This window comes from Biomphalaria glabrata, chromosome 11, assembly GCF_947242115.1.
Source record: "Biomphalaria glabrata chromosome 11, xgBioGlab47.1, whole genome shotgun sequence".
NCBI lineage: Eukaryota > Metazoa > Mollusca > Gastropoda > Planorbidae > Biomphalaria > Biomphalaria glabrata.
In genome coordinates, this window is record NC_074721.1 from 2,436,926 (window position 1) to 2,449,576 (window position 12,651).

The 12,651-nt window shown below is 33.4% G+C and overlaps 1 protein-coding gene across 3 annotated transcripts in view; it reads right to left on the bottom strand.

The window, feature by feature from the left end:
• Nucleotides 1-11,650, bottom strand: part of LOC106060247 (FYVE and coiled-coil domain-containing protein 1-like) — a 39,385-nt gene extending 27,735 nt beyond the window's left edge. For all 3 annotated transcript variants that reach the window (XR_008773643.1, XM_056004057.1, XM_056004056.1), the window contains exons 1-7: nt 11,478-11,650; nt 4,771-4,867; nt 4,149-4,268; nt 3,665-3,777; nt 3,138-3,241; nt 2,108-2,251; nt 1,337-1,403 (exon numbers count right to left, since the gene is read on the bottom strand). Coding sequence is in view for 2 of the 3 variants with exons in the window: in XM_056004057.1 (XP_055860032.1) it covers nt 1,337-1,403; nt 2,108-2,251; nt 3,138-3,241; nt 3,665-3,777; nt 4,149-4,268; nt 4,771-4,861 (639 nt within the window). In the remaining variant the exon portion in view is untranslated. The remainder of the gene's footprint in view (nt 1-1,336; nt 1,404-2,107; nt 2,252-3,137; nt 3,242-3,664; nt 3,778-4,148; nt 4,269-4,770; nt 4,868-11,477) is intronic.
• Between the last annotated feature and the right edge of the window lie 1,001 nt (nt 11,651-12,651).

Sequence of the window (12,651 nt, forward strand, 5' to 3'; positions counted from 1 at the left end):
AAGTAGCTGGCAGCAGATGGACTCTAAAAGTGACAGTTGGAGAGCTCTCAAGAAATCCACATGCCACACAATTAAGGATGAAAAAAAAGCCCTTACCAAAGAGAAGTGAAGTAGGCAAAAAGAAAACTTACATAGACCCCCTGGCAGACAATGGCTTTGTCTGCATTAGATGTGACAAAATATGCAGGTCGAAAATGGCTCAGCTCTCATCCTTTATCTTTGTAATCAAGGACATTGCAATTATTACACTGTCCTGGTCTTTTGGTAAAGCTTGAGAACAATTAAGATAGTAAATAAAGCTCCCCTTTCAGACCTTCCTATCTGTCGGTGCGTAGATTATGGCATTCTAGCACCAATGTGTATTAAGTGCACAATTTGTGAACGCACTTTCTTTTTGTTGCCTTGCTTGTAAGCTGATGGAGTGTTTTTGTTCTGCTGGTGTAACATTTGTTGAGATTCTTCTGTGTTCTCCTGTTTAGGGTGAGTATCTAAGGCATAACTGCGTTTCGCAGTTGTTTTGATGCCATAGTGATTATGTACTAGACCTTTTTAGTTTGTCTTTACTTTGTCTTTACAGGGAGTTAGTTTGGGACTGGAAGTCTACGCTGGTGACTAGAGACAGCAGTGTGTTGTGTTGTGGTTTCGAACATTAATGTGTACGTTGTGGGACAGCAAGGTGTAGAATTATTATTTAATTAATAAATTCACAGTATTAAAATGTTTCAAATTCAATGTCATTACTCCATTAGTTTGTCATCATACTTATATTTATATCATTAAATATTTACATTGTTACCAGTGAGTCATTTATTTATTGTAAGCACGAAGGTGCCTGGTTGAATGTCAAGGGCCCGGGCAAACGAGCTAAGGCCTTAACATAACCCTGACACTATCTATGGTGCCATCTGCTTTTTTGGCCAACGACTAATGAGCAGGGATGTTGTGGCCAGCACAATGACCAACCGCCTTTACTTTCCCCAACTTAAATCAGGCACCCATTAGAGCTGGGTGGACTCAGGGTGCCCTTCTTCTTCTTCTAGCCAGCTTTATTGCTGCTGAGCTCTTTTGCAGACTGTGCCAAGGAAAAAAAGTGTGCTGTTTTCTTCAGTTGTTCAGCACTGCCGTACAGGGTGTTAGTTATGTTGGGCTGTAGTGGAAGTAGGGTCTGCCTAAGATAGGGGTGCCCTAAAAAATTCAAAATACCAATCTTCACTGAGGTTTGGACCCAGGACCTCAGGTTTGGAACCCAAGTCCTTAAGCCAGATGCACTTAGCCACCGCACCACTGAATAAATCAAAACTACTCTGAATTGATTCACTTGTTATGCTCTACTTACCATACTTGTTATACTAGAACGCCTGCTAAGAGGGACATTCCATGATCCACTTCCACCGTGTTTACGACTTAGGAAACAGAAATTTGAAAGTGCAGAAAAAATATTAATTAAATATATTATTTAAGAATGTTTCCTGTTAACAACAACACCATAAGGTAATTCTTTACAATTATTTTTAAGGTTTCTACAGTTCTCCTAAAAAAAGCAAACTAACAAGATATACTTTTTTGCTAACAAGAATTTCCTATAATTCCATTTTTTGTTGCCAAAACAGAATTTTGGTCTTATTTTTAAATAGGATTTTAATCATCCCCACCCACATTTCCTGTTGAACATTCTGTTCTAGTAGATGTAATGAAAACTCAAAGAAACTCTTACAGCAGTTTCTATGGCCATTACATGATGGATTTAAGAAAACTTGAATACAATGTTAAGAAACAGAAAATACAAGTCCCAATATCCTTTAAGTGCAAAGGTCATCCACGCTGATTAAATATAAAAAACAATGACAGAGCAGCAGTATCCGACTTTTAAAAATTTAGTCTTAAAAAAAAAAGGGTATTTACCATATTAAAAATATTATTTCAAAAGGAAGATGCATCCATAAATAGAGTTAAAATATATTACTATGAAAAGAGAATCCATCAAGATTGTTCAACAGTGAATGGATTCTAAAGTAAATAATGTTTATCTTTAAATGAAAGCAATCTCTTTTTTTCTTTATTGAAACAGTTTCTTCTTCAATTTCAAAAAAAAAAAATACAAACTCACTTTGCAAATGAGGGCCATGCTGCATCTAAATCATAACCTCTGGGTGAGAGGTCAAAGTGCATAGAGTTGAGATCATACAGAGAGTTGATTAAGACTTGACACTCCTTAGGACTCAAAAACACACTTCCAGGAACAAACCAATCTCTGAAAACATATTTTTGTATGGTTTTAAAACTCAGATTGTTCAGTGCACCCCATGAAGTAAAAATCAATTAGGTCACCCACCTATAAGTACTTTATGTATGTGAATTTTGTTTTTTTTTGGTCGTTAGTTTTTTTCCCCTCATCTTTAGAATTCATTATTTCTGTATCCACAATTTCATTAGTTCACATCATTATTTGGTCTGTCTGTGGTGGGCACAACATGGCCTAAATTGTGCCGATGGGCCATAAAATCTAAAACCTAAAATCTATCAATCTAAAATCTAAACCTAAAACCTAAAATCTATCAATCTAAAATCTATACCTAAAACCTAAAATCTATCAATCTAAAATCTAAGCCTAAAATCTATCAATCTAAAATCTAAACCTAAAACCTAAAATCTATCAATCTATACCTAAAATCTAAAATCTATCAATCTATACCTAAAATCTAAAATCTATCAATCTAAAATCTAAACCTAAAACCTAAAATCTATCAATCTAAAATCTAAACCTAAAATCTATCAATCTAAAATCTAAACCTAAAACATAAAATCTATCAATCTAAAATCTAAACCTAAAATCTATCAATCTAAATCTAAAACCTAAAATCTATCAATCTAAAATCTAAACCTAAAACCTAAAATCTATCAATCTATACCTAAAACCTAAAATCTATTAATCTAAAATCTAAACCTAAAATCTATCACTCTAAAATCTAAACCTAAAACCTAAAATCTATCAATCTAAAATCTAAATCTAAAACCTAAAATCTATCAATCTAAAATCTAAATCTAAAACCTAAAATCTATCAATCTAAAATCTAAACCTAAAACCTAAATCTGTTTGAGGTACTCTAGAAATTGAAATAAATGAAAAACTCTCTCACTTTGTTTTCTCATGGACCACGCACTGCTGCAGAGTGTCAGCAAGCCGCTGATGGACCAAACAGAAGCGGATGAATGCTCTACCTTTACCTAATGAGGTTTTGTTCTGAAAAAAAAAATCCATAAAAATAACGGCAACTATAACAACATTTCTGCCACATACAAAGCCAATAAAAAAATATTAAAATGTTTCAAAATTAAAATATATTATCATTTATATAATTATTTATTTCTAGTTTATATTGAGTCAATGCTGTTATTCTGATATTTATTGGATAAGATTCTTTCAGACCTTCAGCAATATCACACTGTCATGTGACAATAATTTTTTTAGTTATATTTATGACTCCAAAAATGTTAATGTTATCTTATAAAATACAGATGTCACTTAAAAAAACCCCAATTATGTCATAATCAGCCTAACAGTCAAATTCACAATAAAGTGTTTAATTAGTCAATGTACTTTCCATGATCTCCTATTAAGTAACAGTAGTTCTTGAGTACAAATGAATTGTGTACAATGAATTACCTCTCCTAGATTTCTGACATATTTAATGCCATCATTTGATCCTTTGGAAGAAGCCAAACATTCACTGAAATAATCCCAATAATCTTTCTTACGCCCAAGCAGCGATACCTTTTCTGTTGGATAAATACAGATACAAAAGTGTACAAAGTCATGTTTAATGTCAAGTGATAGTAAGAATTAACCATTGAAGAATCTTCTTTTTCTCTTGCATTCTCATTTTTATGTTGGAGCATCCAGATAACTAGTGCTGTATCTAATTGAACTGTGCCAGTGGTTTCCAGACTGGCCAGTTCTCCATATAGTTTTGTCCATTCAAATATAGTGTTATCTCTATCACTAACATTCAATGATAAGAACTACTACTTTTACTTATCATTTTTACGCAAGATTCTATAACTATTCAGCTCTAACACAACCAAATTTAATGCTTTAAATGCAAAGTGATGACTATGCCATTTCATGAAAATTAACTAGTGTCCCAAACCTTTCATTCCAACTTGAATCAAATGTTCAAACTTGGCACAAAATCTCTGAAGAACAACATTGTCATCAGTAATTGGCTGGTGGCTCTCAAAAAAGTCACTCTTTAACTGGACAATGCAATCTAATGAGAGTCAAAAAAGTCATGCATAAAAATGTACACCATAAAGGAATCTTGTATAAAAATCTCATATAGCCTACAGCTTTTTAAGTAAATTTGAATATCCTGCAAATACACACTTGAATGTTCTAATTTTACCTATTAAAATGTACAGTTTGTCTAAAATTGTCCTCTAAAAACTAATTTAATTTGATAATTTTGCATTTTTAGAGCTAGTGATACCTAATAAAAACAACACTTTTTTTTTAGTTAACCTGTACAAATCAATGGGTTAATTCTTTGTCAAAAATTGGTTGAGAAAGAATGCAATGCACTATCACTTTGACATATTTAAAAAATTAATGTGAACCTAATATCTGTTCCACTTAATATATCAAGACTAGATGGCAAGGTTTTGAAAGAAAGCATCACTGTAATAGTATAAATTATTTCATTAAACAAATAGTGAATTAAAGTGTTTTGAAAACTTTATGTGGGTGGAGGACGACAAAATAATTGTTGATACCTAAAATATCCTGAAAGGTTTTCTTCTGCATTGATAAAGAAACCTTCTGACCATTGTCAGCTGCCAATGGAAATTGAGCTGCTGCTGCCATGGCTACCTGCAAATAACACGTACAATAATAAACATTGAATGATAATGTGAAAATTAAATTGAAGTTCAGCTTGTCACTTTAAAAAAAAAAAAAAATAAAAGCAAATGATTGATTTCCAGAAGAAAAAGTGTGAATCTAAGAGATTAAAAATGGAAATTACTCTTGACACTGTTCTCAGAAGATCAAAGTCAAAAGTATAATTTCAAGCAAGATCAATGTGAGATAGATTTTCAAAGGTAAGGCTAACACATACAAAGCACACACAATGGAGGAAAAAGCCCTTCAAAGGAGGGAAAAGAAAAAGAAAAAGTAAACTATAACTATTAAGCTTATTCCTAATTTGATACTCAGTATATCCTCTCTGAAGAGACGACTATTTGATACTCAGTATATCCTATCTCTGAGGAGGCGACTATTTGATACTCAGTATATCCTATCTCTGAGGAGGCGACTATTTGATACTCAGTATATCCTATATCTGAGGAGGTGACTATTTGATACTCAGTATATCCTCTCTGAGGAGGCGACTATTTGATACTCAGTATATTTATCCTATCTCTGAGGAGGTGACTATTTGATACTCAGTATATTTATCCTATCTCTGAGGAGGTGACTATTTGATACTCAGTATATCCTATCTCTGAGGAGGCGACTATTTGATACTCAGTATATCCTTTCTCTGAGGAGGTGACTATTTGATACTCAGTATATCCTATCTCTGAGGAGGTGACTATTTGATACTCAGTATATCCTATCTCTGAGGAGGCGACTATTTGATACTGAGTATATCCTATCTAACTATTAAGCTTATTCATAATTTGATACTCAGTATATCCTATCTCTGAGGAGGCGACTATTTGATACTTAGTATATCCTATCTCTGAGGAGGCGACTATTTGATACTTAGTATATCCTATCTCTGAGGAGGCGACTATTTGATACTCAGTATATCCTATATCTGAGGAGGTGACTATTTGATACTCAGTATATCCTCTCTGAGGAGGCGACTATTTGATACTCAGTATATTTATCCTATCTCTGAGGAGGTGACTATTTGATACTCAGTATATTTATCCTATCTCTGAGGAGGTGACTATTTGATACTCAGTATATCCTATCTCTGAGGAGGCGACTATTTGATACTCAGTATATCCTTTCTCTGAGGAGGTGACTATTTGATACTCAGTATATCCTATCTCTGAGGAGGTGACTATTTGATACTCAGTATATCCTATCTCTGAGGAGGCGACTATTTGATACTGAGTATATCCTATCTAACTATTAAGCTTATTCATAATTTGATACTCAGTATATCCTATCTCTGAGGAGGCGACTATTTGATACTTAGTATATCCTATCTCTGAGGAGGCGACTATTTGATACTTAGTATATCCTATCTCTGAGGAGGCGACTATTTGATACTCAGTATATCCTATATCTGAGGAGGTGACTATTTGATACTCAGTATATCCTCTCTGAGGAGGCGACTATTTGATACTCAGTATATTTATCCTATCTCTAAGGAGGTGACTATTTGATACTCAGTATATTTATCCTATCTCTGAGGAGGTGACTATTTGATACTCAGTATATCCTATCTCTGAGGAGGCGACTATTTGATACTCAGTATATCCTTTCTCTGAGGAGGTGACTATTTGATACTCAGTATATCCTATCTCTGAGGAGGTGACTATTTGATACTCAGTATATCCTATCTCTGAGGAGGCGACTATTTGATACTGAGTATATCCTATCTAACTATTAAGCTTATTCATAATTTGATACTCAGTATATCCTATCTCTGAGGATGCGACTATTTGATACTCAGTATATCCTATCTCTGAGGAGGTGACTATTTGATACTCAGTATATCCTATCTCTGAGGAGGCGACTATTTGATACTGAGTATATCCTATCTAACTATTAAGCTTATTCATAATTTGATACTCAGTATATCCTATCTCTGAGGAGGCGACTTTTTGATACTTAGTATATCCTATCTCTGAGGAGGCGACTATTTGCATAAGTTCATCATTCATTTATACCTTAAACTATGAGTCTCATTTCTGTAATTCATGTATTTCTCTTTGTAAAATTTCAATATTTATCTTGTGATGTTTTTTTTTAAACTGTTCTATCATCTACATAGTTTGTTCCTATCTTATCTTATCTTATATAATACAGACGTTACTTCAAAAAAGAAGATGATTACGTCCTACGCGTCATGCATTTAGTCATGCATATTAACCAATGACTTAAATTCAGCCAAGTCACTGGTTTTCCTGGCTAGCTCAGGCAACCCATTCCATGCTCTAATAGCACTAGGGAAGAAGGAGTATTTGTACAAATTTGTCCTAGCATATGGGACGAGGAATGTGCCTTTATCTTTGTGTCTTTCAGAGTATTTTATTAAATTTTGTTTTTGTATTTGAAGATTATGGTTCAGTGTTTTATGTATGATTGCTACTTTACTTTTGAGCCTTCTGTCCTGAAGGCTTTCTAAATTTAGTGATTTTACTAAAGGTGTTACTCTAGTCAAATGTGAATATTCGTTTGTTATGAATCTCACTGCTCTATTTTGTGTCTGTTCCAGTTTCTTAATGTTTTCTTGAGTTGAGGGGTCCCAAACGGAGGATGCATATTCTATTATTGGCCTAACCAAGGTTAAATAACATTTTAGTTTTATGTTCTTATTTGATTTATAGAAATTTCTTTTAATAAATCCTAATGCTTTGTTTGATTTTTTTGTAGTTTCATCAATATGTGGATTCCATGACAGTTTTTCATTTATTATAACACCTAGGTATTTTGCGTTTTTAGTCTGTGTTACTGGTTTGCCATGAATAAGATAAGTGGAATTAATTTGTTTTAGTTTTTTTGTTACTCTTAACAACTGACATTCTTCTGGGTGGAAAGACATGCTCCAATTTGATTCCCATTTCTGTAATTCATCTAATTCTCTTTGTAAAATATCTGTGTCTTGTGTTGTTTTTATTGTTCTATATATTATGCAATCGTCTGCAAATAATCTGACTTTTGTTCCTGAAGTAATGCAATTTGGTAAATCATTTATGTAAATTAAAAATAGTAGTGGACCCAAGACTGTTCCTTGAGGTACACCTGAGTTTACTGTTATCGGTGTTGATTTAGAGCCATTTATTATTACAGTTTGTTCTCTCCCTATCAGAAAATCTTTAATCCACTGATGCAGTGGACCATTAATGCCGAAATATTTTAATTTTTTTAAGCAAACTATGGTGGTGAACTTTGTCAAAAGCCTTAGAAAAATCTAGTAAGATAGCATCTATTTGTTCACTATTATCTAAACCTTTTGAAAAATTATCAATTAGTCCTATTAGTTGTGTTTCACATGATCTATATTTCCTAAAGCCATGTTGGTATGGTGTGAGGGCATTATGTTTGTCTAAGTGGTTTATGATGTTGCTACATATTATGTGTTCTAGGATTTTACATGTGATGCTGGTAAGTGATACTGGTCTGTAGTTTCCTGGGTCAGATTTTTCTCCTTTTAAATAGGGGGGTGACATTAGCTTCTTTCCAGTCCTTTGGTACTCTGCCCTGGTTAAGTGAAGCCTGAAAGAGTATTTTGAACACTGGGGCTAGCTCATTGCTTAGTTCTTTGAGTAATCTAGCTGGAATGCCATCAGGTCCAGAAGCTTTATTTGGTTTGGTGTTGGCTAATAGTTTTTGAATTCCATTTTATTGTACTACTATATCTTCTATGTTGTCTACTTGGTTCAAATTAAGTAATATGTCTTTGTCTCCTGGGGCTGAGAATGCTGATGCAAAGTATTTGTTTAGGATGTTTGCTTTAGTTTCATTATCATTATGTATTATGTTATGTTCATCTTTTAATGTCGCTATGCCTGTTGTTTCCATTTTCTTAGACTTAATGTATGACCATAGGTTTTTGTTGTTATCTTTAGATATTACATTGTTTATGTATTCACTCTGCAGCTGTCTGCTTACTTTTTATGTTAAGTGTTTAATTTTTATATACTTTTTGTAAACTCTTTCTGCATTAGTTTCTTTAAATTTTCTATATAGGTTTTCCTTCTGTTTACAAAGCTTCTTTAGTCTATTATTAAACCAGCATTTATTTATTTTGTTTGATGTGTATTTAGTTGGTATATGATTTTCTATAATGCTTTTAAGATGGTTTTTAATGAAATTCCAGAGGTCATCGACTGGTTGGTTAATGTCTTTCTCTAATAAGAATGTTTGTTGAAGGTTTAATGCAGCTTGGTGTAGTTGTGTTAGGTTACATTTATTCCAGAGTAAGATTTTTCTTTTGGGTTTTGTATTGGCTACTGCTTTTATCCGACTGTGTATTTTTATGATCTCATGGTCTGACAGACCAGGGATAATTTCATAATCAACTACTAATCCAGGTCTGTTGGTTAAGAAGAGATCTAATGTGTTGTTTAATCTAGTTGGCTTTTTAATTATTTGATCTAAACTTAGGTTGTGTAAAGTTTCTATGAAAAGCTCATTTATGTCCTTAAGGTTTTGGTGTTTATCTATGGTTAGTGTTTTCCAATTTATATCAGGTAGGTTGAAATCACCCATAATCCAAAAAACTGCATTTTTATTTGTCTCTTTAAGTGTAGTAATTTGATTACATAGTTCCTGCATGTATTCTAAACTATTACTAATGTCATTACATTCTAGATCTATCATCTTCACAAGATCTAAACCTAAATTTAGTTACTAGATCTAGTCACTAGTATTAAGTATTGACATTGGCACTAGTCTTCTAGATTTATTGAATCTAGAATAGAATTTAGAATAGGGGTACATTAAGATTTTGATAGAACTTAAGAGAAAAGCCACTGGTTTTTTTTTTAGAGAGGAAAACCAATAACTTCTAAAGCAGAGTTAAAGACTGTCACTAGACTTTTAAGACTCTCATCATTTCATCTGTTCCTTGACTTTCGTTGTAGGAGTGCTGTGACAGTTTGCATAACCAAATCCCTCCACTTTTGCAGGTCAGCAGCTGTTCGTAGCAGTCCATCCATTCTTTTATGTTATCCCATCAGCTTTTCTTTGGATGACCCTTTCTTCATGCTCCCTCCACTCAACCTTGAAGAATGACTTTTCATAGTGATATATGTCTTACAATATATGGCTGCCTGGTCGTGCAGTTTGCGCGCTGGACTGTCGTTCAGACTTATCGATAGTCCAGGGTTGAAACCCTGCCCGCTCCCATCCCCCGTGATCCTGCGGGAGGTTTGGACTAGGAAGTAATTATCTTCAACTTTGAAGGAACATCCGAAACATTTTACAAATATGACCAAACCAACTCAGCTTTTTGTCTCTTCACAGTACTGAGGAGCTCTTCCTTTTTGCCAGCCAGAATGTTGACTTGTAAAAGTACACATACTTTTGTCTTATTTTCCCAGTATTTGATACCCATCATGTTTCTGTAGCATTTACTCTCAAAAGCTTGGATTCTTCTTTCAGTCTCAGTGTTCAGTAACCAACTTTCACAAACATGTAGAAATACAGAGACCACTAGCAAAGAATACATTGCAGTTTTTACTTTACTGGGAAGCTGACTAGACTAGACCAAAAAAAAAAGACAATTTTTTATCTAGTAGTATATATTATTATATATAATTATAATAATATCTAGAATATATAGATTAAGGATTCGCCTCTTAAGTCACATGTAAAGTTGCAAAGGGAAAAGATACTTGAAATGTAAAATTCCACAGCAGCAAACATTATATAGAAGTTATAAGATTTGATTAAAACAAGACTCTAGAAGATGATAAGTCTTATATAAAATACCTCTGCTTCTTAGTCAACTTATGACTTACTATCTAGATCTATAATTAGAGTTACTAGACACTACTTAAGACAGTCTAGTACTATCTATATCAAGAGAAGTATTTGCTGTATGCACTACTAGATCTAGTAATCTAGATAGTTGATAGTAGATGACAGATCTAGATTATTCTAGACTCTATATCATAATATTGTTTAGATTCTAGACTCTAGATCTAATTCTAGATCTAGATGATCTAGACTAGAATATATCAAGGATCTACAGTCTACAGTTGTTTATTAGTAGGAAAATCTTGATCTAGAATCTAAATATATATAATAATATATAATTTAAATCTAAATCTACTACCTAGAAAAATAAGATTTTATGATAGACTCTTACTCTACTACTCTTAAACTTAGTTTTTAGTCTCTAGCTGTAAATTAGTCTAAATTATGTCTCATTCAGTCATTGTCTCAAACTCAGACTAACACTAAGTCATAAGTCTAAGTCGTGACTAAGTTAACTTAAGTTGACTTAAAACTCAATAAAACTGCCTAAACTAACTGAGTAACTCATGCCATGATGTTAAATTAAATGGTGTTACTAGAATTTACTAGATCTACTGAGTACTGTCACTCAGTCACTGTTACTGAGAGTGAGTTGAGTGTAACACTGTGAGTGTGTAAGTTACTAAGTACTAAGTCACTAAGTCACTAACTCACTAAGTAAGTCAAAGTCACAGTGTACTAGTACTAGATCTAGATCTAGACTAGTAACTAGTGTAAGTGAAAGTGTTACTTAACATTAACTAACTCAACTTACTGATTAACTAGAATCTAGATCATCAGATCTACTAGAGAATAAGATTAATAGACTCTCTAGTAAGACTAGATCTAGATTTTAGGTCTAGACTAGATTTCTTAGAATTTCTATTATAGTCTAGATTTAGAGTCTAGACTAGACTCTAGATCTGATATTATTTATGTTGTGATCGTAAAGTGTTATTTTAATTCTTCTTCTTTAACGGAAGAGTTCAGTGCTACCAACGCAAAAGCAATAAAATCCTCAAATAAGGTTCTTGTTTTTTTTTTTTTTCTGAACTACTCCAAAAGCTACTATATCTATAACTATAGTTCGTCCATAGAGGTTCGATGATGACCACTTTGTCATCCAGGGGGCTGAGGGCTTCGCACCGGGATTTTGTGCCTCCTCATGTGGCTGGTGAGACCTATGTGAGCCCGGAATGTTCGACTTCACACAGCCACAAAAGCTACTAAACATTGCTATTATAGGTTCGCCAAAACAAAATATAGACTTCTATATTAGATCTACTTTTTTGATCCTCGCCAATCTAATTTACTTAATTGATTTTAAAAAGCTTTTTATCTTTTCTAACATTTTGAAGTGTACATAATTTTTAAAGCTTCACCAGCGTCACATGTAAAAATCCAAGAACACATAATGTTTTAATATTATAAACCACTTAGTTTAACGTAATGCCCTTACTCCATAACAACACGGATTTGAGAAATATTGGTCATGTAAAACACAAATAATAGGTCTAATTGATGATTTTTCCTACGAGCACCCCCCTGTCAATCTAGTTAGGCCTATAATATATAATATATGCATGTTAATCGGTGACTGAAAATGTGCGAAGTCGTTGGTTTTCCTGATTCAGGTAACCAATTCCATGCTCTAACAGCACTATGGAAGAAGGAGCACTTGTACAAATTTATCCTAGCATATGGAATAAGAAATAAGCCTTTATCTTTGCGTCTTTCTGAGTATTTACCTCGTTTGGTCTGTCCATCAGATAAACAAAAAACAAAAAAACGGAGGTCATGCTTCAGAGGCGAGTTAGTTTACTGTTTGGGGAGTTCAAAGCATGACCTTCGATTTTCTGAGCTTAATAAACAGTCCAAACATAATGAAGAGGCCTAAGTAAATTCGTTGCCGGCAAGTTGAAGTTGTGTGCAATAAGGCGCATTTATCT